This window comes from Pyrus communis, chromosome 13, assembly GCF_041283825.1.
Source record: "Pyrus communis isolate YQ-2024b chromosome 13, ASM4128382v1, whole genome shotgun sequence".
NCBI classification, from domain to species: Eukaryota; Viridiplantae; Streptophyta; class Magnoliopsida; order Rosales; family Rosaceae; genus Pyrus; species Pyrus communis.
Genome location: NC_142577.1, coordinates 16,824,366 through 16,846,257, shown reverse-complemented (window position 1 = coordinate 16,846,257; position 21,892 = coordinate 16,824,366). Strand labels below are relative to the sequence as shown.

Below are 21,892 nucleotides of genomic sequence, written 5' to 3'. Positions count from 1 at the left end.
ATGCATTTATTTGTCGGAATCTTATTGATAAAAATAGTGCTCAAAACTCAATGAACTTCAATATATGCACAATGCAGATAGAAAGAAATTTGTGACAGAACAAACAGAACAGAAAACCGGCAAGACAGAAAGAAAGAAATTCAGCGTAATACGTTGCCAAGAACCACCAGTACTATCAGATATGCTATTGAAGAAGGTTGGGGTAAAAAAAGTAAGAACAGAATATGGTAAATACTGGACATTTACCAGTCGTTTTATTCCGAAAATGAGAGCCTTCAAGCTACATTTAACAATTCAGCCACACAAGTGCCACCAGCCAAATTAAAATCAGGCAATTGAAACAGCGCTGACATATTGTCAACAATGGATAAAAAGGTCAGTAAATGTAAATGAAGGCATCTAAATTGTCCGAGTACTCTATTTAAAACCTAAGCAGCAGGGGGCCTAAGTTCGTGATCACGAGATGTATCACGGGCCAATGGAGGTATATAGTGCCACATAGGGACCAGACTATAGCTAGGATAGACAGCCATCTTGTTTGCCCCAGGATGATATGCAGCTGGTACCGCTGGGTGGGTTGGAACAAACCCAGAAGGTGAAATTGACATACCTTTCAACTGCTGTTCCAGCCGTTCTTTATCTGCTTTCAGGACAAGTTTTTCTTCACGAAGTTCATTCTTCTCCGCCTGTAACATGCAAGAACAGTAAACTAAGTGCGTACTCAAAAAATTTCTAGAAGTGAAATCTCAAATAATTTTCTTAAATCCTTGCCTCTGATTAAATGCACCAGATTAAAAACCAGTTCATCGTCACAATACAATGGCGGTAGAAGTTCCAACTCAAAGAAAGAATCTGACATATTTTTGTAAGGGATGGACACAAGGCTACAAGATAAGTACATGGGGATTTTACACACTTGGAACTTACATGTTTCGAAGTGGGAAGAAATTGATTTAAAATCAACAAGCAGTAACACAATAGATTATATCCAGGGTACAAACGGGGCAGAAATAAAGCAGGGGCGTATAGAACAAGAAAAAGGGTGCGCGAATATCATTTTCCTATAGTTATAACGGCAAATTATCATAATAATGGATTATTTTTTGGTAGAATGAATCATCTTACAGATGCTACAATAAATCAAGTCATTTTTAAAATTGATGGATTGTAAGAAAACGAAGCAAGAAGGATGCTTGAAATTTTGAGTTTACGAGAAACCACATGATACAAATAAATCAATCATAGACGCCCCATCACAGCTTGGAGATCCTCCAAAAGAGTTTTCTGTTCATTTCAGATCATAGAAAGCAATAACCACATAAGTTTTGATTTACTATATCAGAGAAAGGGTTCAAAAGAATTAAAAGACGTTTATGATAATCTAAAGCCATGTCATTGGTCGTTTCAGATCATCGACAGCATAGTTATTGGTCTTCTCCAACACGCAATTCGGCTGAATTTAAGATAAGCTAAAGCCAAATCTCATAACACTCTTAATGAAACTTTATCATAAAACATTAAGAAAACAAACTTCAAGTAAATGATGTATACCGAACCTTTAAACTTTTAACTTCTTCAAGTAACTTTTGATTTGTTTCTGTGAGCTCCTGAGCTTCAGCTCTAAGCTGGTTCAAAACCCTTATGGCATCATCAAGTATAGCAGCTTTGTCCGTCTTCGGCGGCCTCCCGGGTTCCAAAACACCGCTCAAATCCACAAACCTGCAACAAAATAATCAAATACCAACACTTCTTAATCACAAAGAAAACAAAAACCCACCATTCTTTTCATCATTACAAAACAACCCAATTCTTAAAATCTGTAAAAAAAAAAAAAAAAAAAAAATAGAAAATGAGATTAGATTCATGCCTGTCATTCAATCTCTCCCTCCTCAATTTCTCACGGCAAGCTTTTGCCCCTGATCCTCCAGAGCATGAATCCGTCCGTCCCCTTAACACCACCAATCAAACAGTCAATTTCGTGACAAAAAGTTTGGGGCTTCCGTGACTCAGAAAGCATTACATTTCTGAAGATTTCAGATTTCATCGAAAATGGAATAGGAGGAAATACCTCTTGCGGGGGCACTCTTTTTCCTGTGACAGTGAGGCTGAGGAAGCGGCGGCAGCCGGAACATCGACGGCGGAGAATTCGAAATCGCCGAAAGGAGTGTCATTGGGCCAAAGGAAATCGGTGGGTTGGGTTTCGTCGATGTAATCAAGATACTCTATCCATTCCCCCATTAGAGATTACAAGAGAGACTGAGGACTATGCTATTAATATGATTCTCTGGACTCGTGATGTAAATTTAAATTTGGTTATTTTGGGAAATAAAAAAAAAAAAATCAACAACAACAATTTAAATTTAAATTTTGTTATGATATAGAAAGTTGTTTATTTTTTTTATGAATAATTAGCCTCTTGTCACACAATTAGGTTGACAATTGATTTTTTTTTATTGTTTTACTTTTTTTAAATTTTAGTTATGTTAGATATATTGTTTTTTCATGGAAATGCATTTTGAAAAATAATGAACGTAATCACTCACCTCACACTTTCACTACAAGAGTATTATGAAAAGAATAATATTAGGGAGATCAAAATTTTAAATTAAATTTGCAAACCAAATGATGTGTCACTAACTCACCGATAAGAATTAAATGTGTTAATCAACACTTAAATAATAATTCAATCATCAATAACCATATTATTTGGTTTACAAATTTATTCTCCCTCGCATTACTCTTATAAAAAAGATTAACACAAAGAAAAAAAAATTTATAATATCCAATTTAACCTTCTACCATTAGAGATTTAAAAAACAAAAGAAAAATATTCACACAAAAAAAGATACGTAAGCGGAATGTGAGTGAATAGTAAAATAAATAATAAATAAATAAAAAACGAATTGCAAGAGTATTAATAATTCGAGTGAAGTCGTAAGACATGACATCTTTTTACAAAGAGATAATTGCGTTTGTATAATTATGTCTCAGACGATCATTAGCCACAAGAATAATATAAAATAACATACGAAATGTTACATCAGAAACATCTAAACAATAAGGTATTCATTAAGTTTAATGGTCTCTCTATGGTATGTGATGCGTACGTCACAATTTTGATGAAACTAAAGAAATATCGGTATGAAACTAAAATTGTCCCCGTCGCTAACCAACCAACCAAGGAAAAAAATTTCCAAGATAAAAAATAATAAACCATCACATAAGAAAAGGGAACAAAATCTACCGAAATTTTTTCAATGTACCAAGAACACAAGTCGATACATTGCGTCTCATAATATAAATGGATAGAAAACATATTTTTCAGTTTCATTCTACTTGTATTATTATGCATAGTGGACCGGCTTGTATTCCGTGGACATTGAAAATCTCTCAACCAATACAACCTCAATGTTGATAACTTGACTATAGACAGTAAAATTGGTCCAACTACGTTTATTGGCTGCAGCTCTCGCCTTTCGTCATGTTCTTCGTGATTGTTTTGAAGGACACACCAAACTCATTATTCACTTTATTTTACACAATGACTCGAATGACCAGCTATTACTACTATTGGCGTTTCTATCCGAGACTTAACTAGGATACAACTCTTCACACCTCTGCTATCTCAAACATTGAACAATGATTGGCTACTCAAGAATGAGAATAAATTCCTCCTCAAAATGCTTCATGGCGAATTGTAGAATTCCGTGCTTAGGATCAAAACCGTTAATATTGTAAATCATTTTTTGCATATACGACATTTACAAAGTAATTTATAACATAACGGTTTTAATCATAAACACGAAACTCTGGGAATCAACCAAGAAGAGTTTCGAGGAGGAATTCTCCTCATTTTTTGAGCGGCCTAAGTATTTCCTAGACATAACTAGAAAGGTCACAATGGATTAAGAATACCCCATCTCCAAGAACAACCTAGTGTAACGTAAAAATATACAATATCAAAGATTTAGTAGGTCGTAGTCGTATGATGACTAAGAACTTATTAAGCTTTGGATTAAGCTTTAAATTTCCATAAAATGCAGTTATCATTAGTCAGAAGAAATGGCTTGATCAGCACAAGGCTTTGAAGCAAAGTACTGAAAGAAAAGTTAAAGGACATGGGCTTCGTTCTTAAGTTTGTCAATCAGCTCGTCTACGGAAGAAACGATAACCCCTGCTTTTCTCTTGGGAGGTTCAGTGACTTGAACCTGCTCTATATCGGATTTGAGTTCCACATTCAGATCCTGTGGAGTGTACTTCTTTATGACCTTTGATTTTGCTTTCATTATGTTCGGGAGTGTTGCATACCTCGGTTGGTTTAGCCTCAGATCGGTGCTGCAAGAGGGCCACAGAAACGGGTATCAGTTACGATTTTTCACCAGAAAATCAGGTTTAGACAAGCTCCCTACTCCTTCCCATCATTCATGATGTATGTGCTGATGTTTTTGCTGCATTTCAGTCCATTACTCTAATTGATATCTCAAATATTCTAATAGTTGAAACCTTCAAAATAATATAGTTACATCATAAAGTAACAAATGTACTTAAAATATCATCAATATTTTGTCATCCTGACACTTCATATCTGTCAAGCTCAATATAAAGATATGATCCACCACTATTGAATTTGTCTGCCCTTTTAGTATAATTTTACGCGGTAAGACCATTTATCCATATCATTTAGTAAGTGAACAAAATAAAATAAAGTGGCATTTATCTTTTCTAATCATATTATTAATTAATGCATGCTGTCTACATTAAGAGTAAAATAAAATTGTTTTAAAACTAATTTGACACTAATATATAGACAAAAAAGTTAACAACGCATTGAAACTAATAATTAGAGAAGATCATAACTTCTAGGATTACCCTAGCTATCTTAATTGAAGGCTCGGCTTTATCACCACAGCCTTCCTTTATACACTTCTCTCTTTTTAATGGCCTAGCCAACGGAGGTGGAATTGTTTTTATGAGTTTGGTTCTAGTTGTCGAACTCCTAAAGAACAGGCAACTATACCCTTGGACTGATTCAAGGCTAACCAGGTCCTTATTTGTAGACCTCAGTATACCTTAAGCTTTATTGGCTTGGGAAGCCCCTTACCTCAGGGTTGCTTGACACTGAATGCGTATGGTCCTAGGCAAGGGCCTGATGGTTGTAGGACTGTAATGGTGGTTGGCTGTTGGGTTTTAATGCTAACACTGCTTCAGGTGAGATATTCAGCTGGACGTTGATCTTGATACCATGCTCTTAAGCCAGCTTGGGATCAAAGAATCTCCAATCTGTTGGTTGAGATGATTCAGCTATTATGGGTTGATTGGTCTTGGCACTGAGTACAGATGTTTGATCAAAGGAAGTTGTTCATTGGAAAAGAAATTTTGGCAGCAGATTTCTTAACTTAGTTGGGTCTTACAAGTGTGTTGGTAATCTATATTATGGTATGGCTGCAATTACTAGACCGAGGTTAATTGTAGTATAGTACTTTGGGTTTAGGCCCGCAATTTAGGTGGGAAAAAAACTGAAGTCTACGTGAGTGGAAATGTTATCTTTGAACCAAATAATGGGGCGAGCTAATCTACTTCTGAGCCGTTCATCTTTTTCATTTTGACAATATATCTCCATCCATCTAGTGTGTACAAACAAGGGAAACGGAGATAATTCTTCCACCAAGCTACAACCAGGGAGATGAAGAAATGAACTTGTAAAGGGGCAGACTGGAGAAAGGTTGAAGAGAAAGGACTGGAGAAAGGTTGAAGAGAAAGGGAGACATGGCACAGTAGCAACAAAGAAAGAGTTTTGTAATTTTTATTTTCTTGTCGGGTTTGGATAGACAGAGAGTACGACAATTATGAAATCTGTCTTATATATCTTCCTAATAACATTAAATCTTGTGAAAATACGAACGGAAAGAAATTCCATATATCCAATGTATAATCTTACCCATGGGCCATTAGAGCTTTTTAATCAAAATGGTCTAAAGATTATACTTTTTTCATAAACTAACTGGTCTGAATATTATTGTGATGATTTGTGTAAGCGGAAGGGGCAAGGACAGGGACTGTATTATGCGTGAATTTCATACTTAGAAACCATCCCAGTTTCAATTTCTGCAAGGACAGGGATTTGTATAACAGAAATAACTAATGCTTACTTCAAATTGAACTACTTCTCAAATTCAGAAAATAGTTTGAAGTTTTTGTTATCAAGTAATTAAGTTTGAACTATTGAAGTTTGAAAGCTGTTTCAATTTCCTAATTGATCCTATCAAAGTGAACAATTTATATTTGCAAAGTTTCCAATTCTCTAAAAGATAGCACAATGCATTTGAAAGTGAAAAGAGAAGCATCTAAAAGTCCAAAGTGTCCACACAGGAATACATGACAAGATCTGATACTTACGTGATCACTGCTGGCAAATCTAGACACAGAGTCTCGAGACCACCATCTACCTCTCTGTCTACTGTCACTACCTGCTTCTCCTTATCCAGCACAACCTACTGGAAACATTTCGTCATAGGAATAAATTCATAATGTATGAAAATCAGGCTAGAACAGAATGCAATATCAATAACATGTGACAAAATCAGTATGTATGCCTCTAACTATAGTATCACCACCATAATTATTAGTCTTTACAACCTTAGTTCACTTTTAGAACCTTCCATCGTGCTATCTGGCTTTGTGGCATGCTGCGTTTCAAAATATACTTTGACCAATGCAAACAAACTTTTACAAAACAGCGTCCAATTTTCCACTAGTTATTCTCTATGACCTCAAAAGTCATAAAGAATCCAGGTGGATAGGGATATCTGTAGAACTGATGCAGGACGAACCAAGGGAAAGGGAGATATAACCTGGGAATCACTCAACCAGGGCAACGGAACTCGCTCGATGTTGCTATGGGGATAGAACCTGGGAATCACTCAACCAGGGGCAATGGAATCACTCACGTCGCTAATTATGGATTCACTCAACACGACCAAGCCTAACACTTGATTTAAGGAAGGAGAAAACTCACTCTTTTCTTAGATTGATTATAATTCACTAATTGACTTTTTAATCTTACATATGGAACCCTTTAAATAGGAGGCTACCTTACATTGATAGGATAAATAACTTAATGCTAAAGATTATAGTTACTAGGCATCTAATTAAAACATGGCTTTGAAAGATGAAAAGTCGCCAACAACATGTTTAATATAGGGACCATATTAATTGTTATGCACTGCATCAACAGATGTATTTGGAAAGCATAGAGAGAGGAACACCTCCCTAACCTCAACTTCCTGGATATCAATTTCTGAAGAAAATGGGGTAGTGCTCATATCCCACTACAATTTAAAACAATAGTAAACCAAACCCCTTGATCACCCTTAAAAACAAAAGACGCATTAGAAACCGATAATCAGCAGCATCAACAAACTACATTATCTATTAACTCCAGTGTCTAAACAATTTGAATTTTCTATTTACCAATTAAAATCCCCAAAAGCAACACATGGAGTTCAAATATTGTCTCATATTCACCTACATTTGAAACCTTCAAAAAATACTGCACGAACAGCTTGATGATATATTCCCTAATTGCTTAATCGCATCAAACAAAAGAAAACCAAGGAAGCGTGAAACCGAAGTATAAAAATTGCAAGCAACTGTATTTCTTCTCTAGCTGAATGAATGAAGAGAGAAAAACTGACCTTTGAAGCAAAGGTCCCTTGAGGCCAGTTCAGAAGCCCTGCAACCATTTGCCCTGTTTGATTGCAATCATCGTCGATAGCCTACACAAACATTCAAATACGCACAAAAGATCAAATTTCCACTTCCACAAACCAATACCAACCATGCAAAGCCACAAAATTCAAATCCATTTTAATTACTGGAGCAATATTCTAATTAATTTAATCCAATCTACGACACAGAGAGATTCGAACTTGAATGCAGACGAGCGCGACCGTCTTCCTCAAAACCCCATAAAAACTAAAAGAAATTAACTTATAACCTGTTTGCCCAGGATAAGAAGTCCAGGCTTCTCAACCTTCACGAGAGCTCTCAGAAGCTTAGCAACGGATAAAGGGTAGAGAGGGCCATCAGTCTCCACATGGATTCCCCTATCGGCGCCCATAGCCAACCCTGTCCTGAGCGTATCCACGCACTGTTTTAGTCCCATGGAGACAGCCACCACCTCCGATGCCATCCCGGACTCTTTAATCCGGAGGGCCTCTTCCAAAGCAATCTCGCAGAAGGGGTTCATCGACATCTTCACGTTCTGGGTTTCCACGCCGCTCTGTGAAACGGAAGAATTGAAACTGTTGGATTAGAATTACATGAATTTGAAACGAAACAAGAAATGGGATGGGATTGGATTGGCTTGCCTTGTCCGGTTTGACTCGGATTTTGACTGCGTAGTCGACGACGCGCTTCAATGACACCATTATCTTCATGGTTTGCGGTGGGAGTGGGACTGAGATGGTAATGGCGATTGGGATTGGATAATAATCCGATGAGAGAAGACGAGTGAGGAGGAGAGAGAGTTGGAAACGGCATTGCTGAGCTAGCAGTTGCTACTAGTAGATAAATGGTGCCGCAAAACTTTCTTAGTGTGAGCTCTTATTTTATATTTCTTTTCTTTTCTATTTCACAATTTAAATTCGACGACGTGTGGAAAATCACTACCAAGGGAGAAAATAGGAAATTACCTTTTGTAGGAGGGTCAAATTTTTTTTATTCGTTAGTAGCGTTTTTCAAGTAAAGGCATTCAAGTGGTACTCAAATGTCATAATAGAAGTGGAGGAAATGATATTTAATTTTGTCTCTCCACTTATTTTATGACATGTGAAATACATGCTTGAATATCGAGCATTCGGAAAATTTCTCATTAGTAGGACATTAATTGTGTCGATGAATTTTCCAAGGCTGGAGTAAGATAGATCAGAATACGAATAACTTAGAAGTCTGGTCATGGCTCAATAGCTTTAATCGAATTGGGCTGCTTAAACATACCAACGATGCCACCACATCCTACTATATTCCGGAAAGATAGGCGAAGTCCGCCAACTTCACTAAGATCGACCATTCTTGTTTCATAAGACATGGAAACCTAATCTGATTGGGAATCGGCCGAGTTTCCTATATTCTAGGACATTCATACAATTTAGGGATTTGCATGCGCCCCAAGTAATCACACTTTTAAGAGGAAACAATATCTACTTTTAGATATCCTCTTGGATTCTCCCGGATTAATACTGATTTTCCAACTAGTTAAATAACTCACCTATGGCATAACTCTGGTACCCAATGTATGCTTGGTTGTTTACTTTCTTACAAGTAGCGAACTTGAGCTCTTCTGCCCGTTATAGTGCACCATTGATACAAACATGTGCGATGAATATCACAAAGACCAGATTGTCATCATACCATCGCAAGTGGGATCTTAACGCAATCATGATCCTTTGGACGCTGCAAGGGTCGAGAGTTATCTAAAGACTAAGAGTGACGTAGGCTATTAAATCATGACAACCCTAGGGACGTTCTGAAAGATGCTCGGAATCAACTGTCTAGCAAAGTTGTTGCAAGGGTCGAAGCTCTCTTTCTTCAACCACCAAATTTGTACCTTCTTCGAAGAAATTTACTCAGCCTAGCATCAAACACTTCTGTGGAGACTCGAATGTGGAAGTAATAAAAAAAAAAAAAAAAGATGAGTTGTTCTTTCTTTTATCACTTAGGAACTGTGAAAGATGAAACAACAGCATGCACTATAGGAACGTTATGGCGCTATATAACAACAATGATGCATGGATGTGCAAATGTTTCCATGTACAATAGCCGTGAGGTGGTCTTTGGAGTTGCTAGCCCACTTCATCAATAACTATGAAACCCTCGTTGACATCTTCAAAAATACCTTCTCAGCATACTGTGGTATCTGCAAACGCCACGAGGCTGTGTTTAGCATGGAGTCTCACCGATGAATCTGGAACGTTTTGTCTCGATATATGTGCATCCGAAGATTAGAATCACTCGATAACTCAAAAAGTAGCTATTCGTTTTTTGTTCACACACGAAACATTGTCTCTCATTATTGATGTCTTTATGGCACAACTCTTGAGATCACACGCAAGAATTCAGAACGTCTTCACTACCTCGCAATGGAAATGAGACTGAATCACGTGTTAAAAAATATCAAACGCTGGCTATTTCAATTTACTTTGAAAGGCATGGCCATTGGGTAATTATTCCACGTCAAGTGGAACGCCTTTTCAGATACATAGTTAGGGGCATTTGTAGGACCATGAATTTCCCAAGGCCAAAGTAAGGCGGATCAGAATACGCGTACCTCAGAAATTCGATCATTAACTCAATAACTCTGATCATGGACTTAATGAGATCGATCATTCTTGTTCTGCAAGACACATAAATCCTGATCCAACTGTGGTCAAACGTGTAATACCCTGAAAATTTAAAATATATGATTATGTGGAGTAAATCGAGAATAAATAGATTCATGGTTATAAAAATTTGATAAGAGAAATTTTAGAATTTTGTTTCCAAAATTTGTTATAATTTATGCCGAAAATTTTATTGATAAGTGGAAAAGACGAAAATGCCCTAGTTGACTAAACGTAGTTTTATGAGGACATATTTTATCCTCATGTATTTTATCGTATTTCTTAACGTATTTGGATAGAGTTCGATCCTACGAAAGCATAGGCGAAAACCATTTGTGAATCAGAATTGAAACAAAGAAATTAGAAGTTTTAGAAAAAAAATATAAAAATATAAAAATATAAAATAAATAAAATAATAAAATAAAATAAAATAAAAACGGAAGAGGAGTCTGGAAGTTGCCAGATGGCAGCGTGAGACAGGAAGAAAAAGAGAGATGCAGGCAAAAGAAGGGAAAAAGGGGAACCAATCTGGAAAAAAAGGGGGGAAGGGGGGAGAGAAGGGTGAACCCAAATGAGGGAAATGAGGGAAAGGAGAAGGAAAGAACCGACCAACCTGGTTCTTTGACCCGGTCATATCTCCTTCGTCTGATGTCAGTTGAAGGTGATTCCGGTGTCCATATGAAGCTCTTGGCGAGCCCAACATCCATGAGGTGTTGGATTTCTCAATTTCTTACCCAATTTTAGAAATCGAAGCCATAAACCCACGGTTGTCCCGTCGGTTTTCTTCCTTTTTCTGTGATTCCGACAACGATTATCGTCGATCCCCAGCACCAATAAACTTCCCTTAACCCCAGGAGCAAGGCCCAATCATTGAATGAGGTGTCGGAGTTCGTTTTGGAGTTGAATCAAGAACACCCAATTCAAGGGTTTTTGGCGGTTCGAGGGCGAATTGAGGTGTTTTCCGGCTGAATTAGACTTCGGCCCATGTATGAAAGTTGTTCCTTTCATTGAACTGTACTTGTCTGTAAAATTTGGTAATTTTTGGAGTTCGTAAAAAAACTGGGTTTCTGTTTGCCGGAAACCGCCACCCACGGCGGCACGTGGCCAATGGGCCAACACTGCTTTTTCATGCAAATTTTGATATTTTAAATCTGTAATTGGTACCCATTTGATGTGATTCGATTATGAAAGCTAATGTTGAATATTTCTGTTACTTGAATATTTCAGAAATGGATAAAAGAATGAATGTGAACTACGAAAGGTTTGATCCCGTTCAAGGGTACGTAGGCAGTCTAACGGGAGTTAGATGCAGCCTTAAAAGTAACCGAGATTAATCTTTTGTTGAAAATTTGTACAAGAAAAGGAATTGGGTGATTAATTTAAAAATTAACCTTACGTTTTTGGTAAACACTTTGGGTTATAGATTTTGTGAGTAACTAAGAATTAAATAAAAGAGTTGTGATAAATGGTAGAAAATAAACAACAGTTTAATTTGGGCCTATCATAGTAATTATCTTCCGAAATAAATTTTTCGGGTCGCGGTGTTAGAAAACAAGTTTCCTATATTCTTGGAGATTCCTACAATCTAGTGCGCCGTCAATAATCACACTCCTAAGAGGAAACAATATCTAATCCTAGACATCCCTTTGGATTCTCCCAGTTTAATACAGTTTCCATATCCTAAAAGATCTCTCTCCTGATTATTAAAGTAATTTCATCTAGGGCATAACTTTGGTAACGTATATAACGCAGAACGAGGATCCTTGCCAAATCCTCAAATCACATCCGTTCATCATACATTGTGTAGTCAGAAATCATTGTAAATTTTTTTATTTAAAATTGAATATAAAAAATATCTAACAAAAACTGGCCGCACAATCCACAATGAACGGATTAGGATCCGGTGAAGATCCTCTCTCTATAACGCAATCTATGCATACCCCTTGTTATTCTCTTCTACTGCTTAAGTCGTAATATTACTTTACTAACTTGACCATCGGAGAGTTTTATGTATGTACCTGATGGGAACCCAAGGTCGACTACGACTGTTTGTCTTCTTACAGGTAGTCAGACTTGCGTAGCTCCTACATCCGTTCGTAGCAATGCGTGAATTTAGTTCCAACATTTAATCATGTTAAACTTAAACAAAAATGCTATAATTAAATGTGGTGAACAAAAATGCTACCTACTTTTGTCGAACTGGTAGATTTTGTTTGTGTTAGGCCAATGTTATATTGTAACATCCCACATCGTCCAGGGGAGTGGATCTTGTAAGCCTTATATGTATATTCCCATCTCTACCTAGCACGAGGCCTTTTGGGAGCTCACTGGCTTCGGGTTCCATCGGAACTCCGAAGTTAAGCGAGTAGCGCGCGAAAGCAATCCCATGATGGGTGACCCACTGGGAAGTTTTCGTGTGAGTTTCCAAAAACAAAACCGTGAGGGTGTGGTCGGGGCCTAAAGCGAAGAATATCGTGCTACAGTGGAGTCGAGCCCGGGTTGTGATGGGGGCTTGGGCGGGGATATGACAATTTGGTATCAGAGCCAATCCCTAGCTAGAAGTATGCCAACGAGGACGTCTGGCCCCTAAGGGGGTGGATTGTAACATCCCACATCACCCAGGGGAGTGGATCCTGTAAGCCTTATATGTATATTCCCGTCTCTACCTAGCACGAAGTATTTTGGGAGCTTACTGGCTTCGGGTTCCATCGGAACTTCGAAGTTAAGCGAGTAGCACGCGAGAGCAATCCCATGATGGGTGACCCACTGGGAAGTTCTCGTGTGAGTTCCCAAAAATAAAACCGTGAGGGCGTGGTCGGGGCCCAAAACGGAGAATATCGTGCTACGCTTGAGTCAAGCCCGGGTTGTGGTAGGGGCTCGGGCCGAGATGTGATAATTTGGTATCAGAGCCAATCCTTGGCCGAAGGTGTGTTGACGAGGACGTCGGGCCCCTAAAAGGGGTAGATTGTAACATCTCACATTGCCGATGGGAGTGGATTCTATAAGCTTTATATGTTGTTTGGGCCCAAAATAATGTTGTTGGGCCGAGTGTAGGTTTATGCTCAGCTCAAAGCTGTTTTAAATATACTATGGGCTGCTTGGTGATCCCGGGCCATTCAACAAGGATGATCGAGCCCTATTGCAAGAAGGAGTAGTTTGGATAAGCAAAAGGGTTGAAGAAGTCCTAATGCAATTTGGATTCTCGACCAACAATGAATATAGCCTCAAAAAGAGGGTGAGTTCAAAGTCCTAATAGGGGTAGGATTGGTCGAAGTAGAGTCGGAATAGAACAAAAAGTCCCAATCTAGATATAATTTTGACTCGATCTCAAGGAGGATTTGGTGCTATAAATACAAGACATCATGCAACAATTGAGGGATCTCTAATTCAACACACAACTACCCTGCGCAAAACCTCTCAAACATCTTAAGATTTTTATTTTCTTTTCTCCGCCATAAGGTGTTACGAGTTACGACATTCGGCGCATTAAACGCCAAGTGATTTTATGATTAGATACTCACAAGTGAATTTCAGAGTTCGGCATTCTGACGGCTGAACCACATTCACCATCAAGATATACATCACATTTGAATACTTGTGTTCGTATAATCTGGTGTCAATTCGACGTGCTTATACTCTCACAAATATAATCACTGTGACCGAATCTGGCGCCGACGATTTGTGAACTTTGCAGAACTAGTAGCCTCGTCTTCAGGCTCGAGAATCCAAAGGCTAAGATTTGTTCCTTCTTCGGCTGCAGTTGCAAGACAAAGAAGTCAGCAACGCGCTCAACGCAACATCAACAAATTTTACTCCTCGGCCGAGCTCGGCCGACAAGTTGGCACACCCCACATTCAACCGAATGACGTAATTAGCTTATTAGTTACTCGGTCTGCGCGCCACGTAGACTTTGTAATTTTTAGGGTCAACATATGTATATTCTCATCTCTACCTAGCACGAGGCTTTTTGGGAGCTCACTAACTTCGGGTTCCATCGGAACTCCGAAGCTAAGCGAGTAGCACGCGAGAGCAATCCTATGATGGGTGACCCATTGGGAAGTTCTCATGTGAGTTCCCAAAAACAAAACCGTGAGGGCGTGGTCAGGGCCCAAAGCGGAGAATATTGTGCTACGGTGGAGTCAAGCCCGGGTTGTGGTAGGGACCCGGGGGCGGGATGTGACATATATTGTGTCTATGTTAGTCATGTCATGCTGATGCTGGTCTGATGAGTGATATTCTATTATAAAACTAATTTATATTAGGGTCATTTTGGTTATGGTCCCTACTCAACATAGTTATTAGAATGAAACCCTTTTTGTTTAAATAGTTTGATCAAGGTCCTCATCATCATTTAAGAGATGTAACTCATGCGTTTATGCATTCAATATCCCACAAATTATGAAATTAAAACAAATCCAAATAATATTGTTACAAATATAACAATTACTTAAAAATCAATAATAGAGTAATTTGTTCTTCACATAGTTCTAGCAAAAACAATGTACCCACATAATTATCAATACAGTGCAAGAAATGTCACATCCCGACCCGGGCTCCACCACATCCCGGGCTTGACTCCGTTGTAGCACGATATTGTCTGCTTTGGGCCTCGACCATGCCCTCACGGTTTTGTTTCTGGGAACTCAGACGAGAACTTCCCAGGATGGGTGCACGCCTTGATTTCGGTTGGGGTGTGTCAAGAAATAACTATGGATATATTTTAAAACATAAAATAAACACATATAATCAGCATGGGTACGTTCATAAAAAAAAATTGGTACAAATTAAATTAAAAATAGGGATACATATTAAAATTCAAAACTATGGGTACAAATTAAATTGAAAATATGGGTACTTATTAAAATTCAAAATTATGGGTACAAATAAAAACTAAAAAGAATATTGGTATAAATTAAAAAAAAAGATACAAATTATAAATAGAAATATATGAAAAAAATACTAAAAAGATTATATTTGAAAATGATTAATAATTTTTCATTTTTAAATTGACATATAATGACTTGTAAATAATTTAATATTCAAATCTCTACTAATTAATGAAACCCTCTTTGTCAACCAAAAGAGGGTGAAAAGACAACTTAGTCTTCTATCACACAAAAAAAATGATGGGCAATAATGTAATTACACAAGTCCAAATTTTACTGTTTTTTATTGAAGCCTCACCTACAGGTGATGTTAAAATACCTCCAACATAAATAAAATAAAATAAAATAAATGTCAAACAAATGTACCCATAGTGTTCAAAAAATTGGAAAATGGGTACATTTTATTATAAAATATGTATACATTATAAATAAAAAATAAAATAGATTTTACATTAAAAATGGGTACATTAAAAAAAGGGTACATTCACCAAAAAAAAAAAAAAAGTACATTTTACATATAACAAAGTGATACATTTATGAAGAAAAATGGGTACATTATAAATGAATTATGAGTATAAATACAAATTTTAAAATATGGGCACAAAATGAAATTAATATATGAGTAGAAATTAAAACTAAAAAGAACATTGGTAGAAATTAAAAAAAGGTTGCAAATTAAAAATGGTACAAACTAAAAATGGAAATATATAATACAAGTTTAACCATAAATATAAATATATCAACTGTAACGTTTCTAACACTAAATGAATACATTTTAGAAATAAAATTTAATTATGTTGGTATGTAAATAATTTATTTCAAAATTTAATTATGTTGGCATGTAAATAATTTATAATTGAATAATGACATTCATTAAAAGTTAGGGACCTTGATAAAAAAAAAATTTAATCAATGCAATGAAAGAAAGAGTGATGGGAGCCTAAGTTCTCCCTTATATTATAAGGAGAAGATTTAAACTTGTGTGCATAAGTGGGAGCATATTTGGTCTAACCAATATAGCTACACCTACATCTGCATGTAACAAATGTACAAACTTTTATCAATATTGTGGTCGATATGATTTATCTGTAGATTTTTCTAATATAGCTACACCTACATCTGCATGTAACAAATATACAAACTTTATCAATATTGTGGGCGATATGATTTATCTATAGATTTTTCCGATGCATGTATACCAGGGAGAGGCCCAAAACGAGGGAAGTTCAAGTCAAGGTGTACTCGGCCTAACTACACAAAGTAATCGGTCGTTATACAAGTGGAATTGAGGGAAGAGGAATCCAACACATGACATTGAGCCCAAAAAACAAATGATTTTAATCAATTAAATTACAAGCTTCTTACACGTATACACGTGTGGGGTGGACTCCAAGTCATCCGAGATTTTAACCCACATCTAATACTACCTACAATAGCCCATCAAGCCGGCCCAAATTATCCTACTATCCTAACTCAAACCCTTTACCCCAGAAAACATAATTCTTTCATGTCCCTTTACATCCCTCATTCCCAACTTTTATGCTCGTCCGGTATCGCTACTCTTCTCGTTATCCTAACTTATTTCTGCTTTTTTTGCTTCCTCCTTCAGTTGTTCTTTCCTACTTCCTTATTTTCTTCTTCTTCTGGTCCAACCTCCAAGAGTTGGACTTCTTCTTCGCTAATGCTTAGAGATTTGCATTCCTCTATTTGACTAGTTGTGCATGATTTGGGGAAATATCATATAAACAGATGAGACTTTACCAACGTTTAAGAAAATCTTTCCGCTAAAGAAATCTGACATCAAAGTTCCGGTCATCCTAGTTTTATGAATCCTAGATCCATGTTTGCTTACACACCTTAGATTGATTTTGTGAATAAAATTTTAAAACATTACCTTATCCTGTTAAGGTCTCTTATATACGCACAGGACCATGTACGAGTTGATTTTAATGCATTAACCGAACTACCATTATAAGTGTATTTCATGCTACAATCCCTTTGCACACTTACGTCACAATGCATTAAACCAAACTGTATACCATTAGCGCCCAAGACTTGTCCTGATTCTAACTCATTGCCACACTATCCTATTACCTCATTAGTTGACTTAATTACCCCAAGAGCTGATACATGTACTTTCTCATCGCGGACAAAGACCACCAAACATGCCTCATGCCACATGCATTTATCAAGGATTTCAAGAGCAATCTCACGCTCAAACCACCAGACACAGAGAACATGGCTCTCATCAAAGTGCTGCCCCCCTTCCATCTTATCACACAGAGCTACTTTTCTATGTTACGTGACTCCTCCTATGATAGCCAACAGTGAATATATATGATCAGAAGTGGGAACCCAAAGTACCGCTTTATGGAAATTTTGAGCATATTTCGGAGCCAGTGAAAACTGACACATAAAAGCTGTTTTGACATCTAAACCAACCTCTTCCTGTTCAACAGTCTCGCACAATATTTCGAACTATGCAAGATTTTGACAGAAGATTTACCTGCTCTAGCAACTATTGATTGTAATGTAAAGAAAAGAAAATGCAACACCTGAGGGGAGAATAAAACAAGTGATTCAGGATATATGAACTGTTTTTCAAAGTAAATAAAATTTTGTGTATATTATCTTACAAATAAAAAATGGATTGACTTTCACACATCTTTTTTAATTTCTCACATATTTTTTATTGCTGATTATGAGATTGAACAAGAAAATGAAAACGGACATTATTAAACATGAATGTGTAAAAAGAAAAAAAATATGCATGTCTATAATGTTTCTTTAAAAAAAAAAGTGGTATCTATATAATTGTGAACGACTCAAATTGTAAGGCAGAAAACACAAAACCAAAAACAATATAAAGAGATGGTGTCAGAATAGTGACTTGCTAGCTGTTCCTGCAAATTAAATTGGGCCAATCACAACAGTTCTTAATTGAATGGACCCTAAGTTTCAGCCTTCTGCCATGAAATGTTGGATACAACAGTGTCGAAGAACAAGTGTTTTGAGCGCTGGACATTTCTATGTACTGTATATTTCATTTCCTTGCACCATCCGCACTGTAATGATAAGCGTGATATACATTATTGGTCCTGAATGTTTAAATTTTAGAGAGTAATAGTTTAATATGGTATCATAACTTTTTTAAAGTGCGTAATCTTTCCATTATGTAAACTAATGCGATGGATGATTGCATATGTCATGTCCCAATGAAAGCTTTCTCGTCACAAAGTGAACTACTAACTAGTTCTAGTTAATATTTTGAAGGCAATTTACTTGAATGCGAATGATTTTCATATTCCTTTTTTTACCTCATGAACTCTACACTCAAATGTTGTTTACTGATTTTCATCTCTTCCATTTATTTAATGCAACGACTAGAAAAGAAAGAAAAGAACGCAAGAGGTGCAAAGAGAGTGTCATTTCTCTCACCCAATTATAATAAAACCATATGTGCATGATTGAGATATAATCATTTCATTATAGGTAAGTAGGTTAATCTTCCAGACTGGAAAATTGTGGACATGATTAGGGAAAGAACCTCACACCAACCATACACATAAGATAAGAACAAAGCATACCTCCCTTATACCAGCAATAGCATTATTGACCATCACACTTCACACAGGAAGGCACTTAATCAAGCGATTGTTTGCAATTTAAATAAAGAGGACCACATATCTCTGCCAACTTGATTGCTGAAATGAAAGAGGAATTTACACGCTTTGTAATCTTTGGATTCTCCTAGTTGGTCTACATAAGGGGGGGCCTCCCGCATATCCTAAATTCCTCTTTCTTTCCACTAAAATAATTTGATCCTTGAGGTTGGTATGTCTTTCTCTATTAAGCAACGATGACCCTCCCAATTATTCAATTCAATTTAGGTGGGAAAAGGTCTTTTGAGAAAATTAGAAAATACAAAGTGGTGATTCAGCAATGATGCTAATAATAACGTCTTCAAGTCATTTGAAACACTTTGATCAGGGAAAAAGAATTTGCACACACTTTTCAAGATGTTGCCATAATATCTTGAACTAATAATATAATAATATGTATTAAAATTTTTCAACTTAACATAGTATTACTAATACGAATTTTCGTTGTAGTGTCATATACAATATAAAATAGTAGTCACTCCCTCTTCGACAAGCCCCAATGGGACAAACCATAAAGGAAATGGAAGGTAAAGTAAAGCAATGCTTTCAAATTTTAATTGAATATGGTTATGTAACATTAACAAATCATGTAAGCTCCACAATATTACATCTAAAATTTCTATCTCATAAAAAACACTAAAAACTTGCAAAAATACAAAGAAAAAACTTGGCTTATGGCTCCAAATAAACAGGCAGAATTGCATTTCGGGTTCCCCTACCATTGCCAAAAGAAAAGAAAGATCTTCTAACTCTACCACTACCAGTGCTACTGCAACCTTCAATGGGACTGACCTCATTGACTTGCCTTTGCTGCTGCATTGCCTCTTGAACTGCCAAATAAAGCTGCCTATCAGCTGATGAGTCCATTGAGAAAGATCTCCTTATTGGTTGGATCGAAAACTGCTCATCCTTCCCTCTAATATCAATGCATTCATCCCCCATGCTTGTAACCTTGCTGTGAAACTTTCTTCCAAATTTCTTGGGCAAAACTTTATGTTCCAATTTCCTTGGTGAAGGACTAATAGCCCTTAGTGAGAGTGATAACTCCCCGGAATTCAATATTTCTTGTCTTCCATCCATCGAGTTATCGTTGCTCAATTCGATCACCACGTAGTCTTCATCACCGCCACTGAGGCTACCTGCGTTTGGACTTGGATCTCGGGGAGAAGAGCTTGGAGCGACAGTTGGACCGAAAGGATATCGGGGTGCAGTTGAAATGCTTGTTCTACAAAGTGGGCAATTGGCATTGCTTTGAAGCCAAACATCAATGCAATCAATGTGGAAAACGTGGCTGCAGTTTGGTATGATGCGAAGCTTCTCGTCTTCATGAAACTCATTCAAGCAAACCGCACATTCGTAAAAGCTTCCCTCTCCAAGTCCTCTGTAATTTCCGTCTTTCTTGAATTGCAACAATGGGATTGATCTGATCACCGCCTCGTCAAGCCCCCGGGTCTCTATCCCAGGGGAGTACACCATTAGCTGGTCTTCGTCCCGCGTATTACGCGACAATGAGAATCGTCCGAGGATATCGACTCGGTGCCAGTTGAGGCAGCATTTGATAACAAAGATGTAGTAGCTGACGAGCAAGAAAGCTGTGGCTATAATTCCTATAACGACAACCGCTATAATTGGGAAGCTTGTGTCGGAATGGTGAATCGGAGTTCCAAAAATGGAGCTTCCCGGAGTTGTTGGAGGAAGAGCTTGTGACACGTGGATCAAGTAGCTTTTGCTTCCAAGATCCATGAAAAAAAATGAGATATGAACAATAAAACTAAATGGGGTTTTCTTCCTAGATCTTGAAACTTATAAGCGAACGAAAATTCACCCTTGCACCTGAAGTCCTGAGTATAAAACCCCTCTCCTCCAATACAAGAAAAATACACAAAAAAACATGAAACTCACAAGAAGTGAGATTCCCAAAGATCTAAAAACCCAGATTTATTTGAGTTTTTGAGTTGATGAAGTATGGATTTGGAAAGGTGAGTTTAAAGTAAAATGGAAGAATGAGCTAGAAACAATGAGAAGAGAGAAAACGAGGGAAAACCCAGGTGGAAATAAATGATGAGAGGAACATGGAAGAAGCCTGAAATTCAATGAAAATGTGCTCTCTGCTCATTTTTTTTTTTCTTTTTAATGTTGGCGAGGGGGTCGTGGAGTTGAGAGGACTAGTCTCGGAGACCTTACGTGTAGTTGGTGAAGTTTTCTTGGCTTCCCACGAGAAGTTTGAGTAGAATAATTGCCCAAGTGTCTCGATATTGGTAGATTATTATTTTAAAATTGATGTTACAGAATCGTATGGTAGATTGGTAGTATGGAGATACTAGTACTATATATTAAATTGTGGTTGTGTAGAAATGGACAGCTCTTCATCATGGCTTTGCATTTTTATATATACATGAATTATTATTTACTTGGTTTTGGATCAACCCAAAAATGTATTAAGACAAACCCATTAATCTTAAAGTACATTGGTATCAAACAAGTCAATAATAAGAGGATCATGCACTTCCTAGCTATAGTTAATTGGCTTTGAAACTTTGAAGGTGAGACATTTTTCAGTGCAACAGTCACATTGTTATATGTGTTATTTATTTATTTGATTTGTAATGCGTATATTAATATAATATGTATAATCGTTCACTCATATTATAATACTAGCACAATTTCACTATCATATATTAAAAACATTTGGTTTCGTACATTATATTTCATTTCTTATTGAAGGTAAATCACAGTTTGATCTGTATGCATAATTTTTTTTTTATTATTATTCCATGAGTTATTTTTGTATGTGTATCAAACTAAACATTAAAAAAACTGTAATTTGCAAAATAAAAACGGATAACTCTTTACAAGTAAGAAATTAAACATTCTTGATACAAAATTTCTCATGTGACGATTAGTAATGGCTTTTTTATTTTTTTAAACAAGTAAAAAAAGAAGGGTAAAACCTTGACTTTCAACG

The 21,892-nt window shown here is 36.8% G+C and overlaps 3 protein-coding genes across 3 annotated transcripts; all 3 read right to left on the bottom strand.

Moving 5' to 3' along the window:
• Positions 1–223: 223 nt before the first annotated feature.
• Positions 224–2,369, bottom strand: LOC137737604 (transcription factor bHLH104). Its single transcript, XM_068477140.2, has 4 exons — positions 2,069–2,369; positions 1,868–1,948; positions 1,557–1,719; positions 224–686 (listed from the first exon to the last, which is right to left on the bottom strand). The coding sequence occupies exons 1-4, from the start codon at positions 2,236–2,238 to the stop codon at positions 429–431; spliced, it is 672 nt and encodes a 223-aa protein (XP_068333241.2). The 5' UTR covers positions 2,239–2,369; the 3' UTR covers positions 224–428.
• A 1,620-nt stretch (positions 2,370–3,989) lies between these two features.
• Positions 3,990–8,590, bottom strand: LOC137738134 (electron transfer flavoprotein subunit beta, mitochondrial). Its single transcript, XM_068477761.2, has 5 exons — positions 8,370–8,590; positions 7,997–8,281; positions 7,695–7,775; positions 6,397–6,491; positions 3,990–4,335 (listed from the first exon to the last, which is right to left on the bottom strand). Exons 1-5 carry the CDS (start codon positions 8,436–8,438, stop codon positions 4,110–4,112), a joined length of 756 nt encoding a protein of 251 aa, XP_068333862.2. The 5' UTR covers positions 8,439–8,590; the 3' UTR covers positions 3,990–4,109.
• Positions 8,591–19,478: 10,888 nt separating this feature from the next.
• On the bottom strand, positions 19,479–21,121 carry LOC137738425 (RING-H2 finger protein ATL16). Its single transcript, XM_068478060.2, has one exon. The coding sequence runs from the start codon at positions 20,668–20,670 to the stop codon at positions 19,600–19,602; it is 1,071 nt and encodes a 356-aa protein (XP_068334161.2). The 5' UTR covers positions 20,671–21,121; the 3' UTR covers positions 19,479–19,599.
• Between the last annotated feature and the right edge of the window lie 771 nt (positions 21,122–21,892).

Bases quoted from the DNA above. Each gene is read 5' to 3' on its own strand.
- LOC137737604 (XM_068477140.2), bottom strand. From the start codon at position 2,238: ATGGGGGAATGGATAGAGTATCTTGATTACATCGACGAAACCCAACCC. The intron at 1,949-2,068 runs GTATTTCCTCCT...GGTGGTGTTAAG, and splicing joins AAAGAGTGCCCCCGCAAGAG to GGGACGGACGGATTCATGCT. The intron at 687-1,556 runs GTTCGGTATACA...TGCATGTTACAG, and splicing joins AAGAAGTTAAAAGTTTAAAG to GCGGAGAAGAATGAACTTCG.
- LOC137738134 (XM_068477761.2), bottom strand. From the start codon at position 8,438: ATGAAGATAATGGTGTCATTGAAGCGCGTCGTCGACTACGCAGTCAAA. The intron at 6,492-7,694 runs GTCAGTTTTTCT...TGTTTCCAGTAG, and splicing joins AAGGGACCTTTGCTTCAAAG to GTTGTGCTGGATAAGGAGAA. The intron at 4,336-6,396 runs GTAAGTATCAGA...GCCCTCTTGCAG, and splicing joins GATTTGCCAGCAGTGATCAC to CACCGATCTGAGGCTAAACC.
- LOC137738425 (XM_068478060.2), bottom strand. From the start codon at position 20,670: ATGGATCTTGGAAGCAAAAGCTACTTGATCCACGTGTCACAAGCTCTT.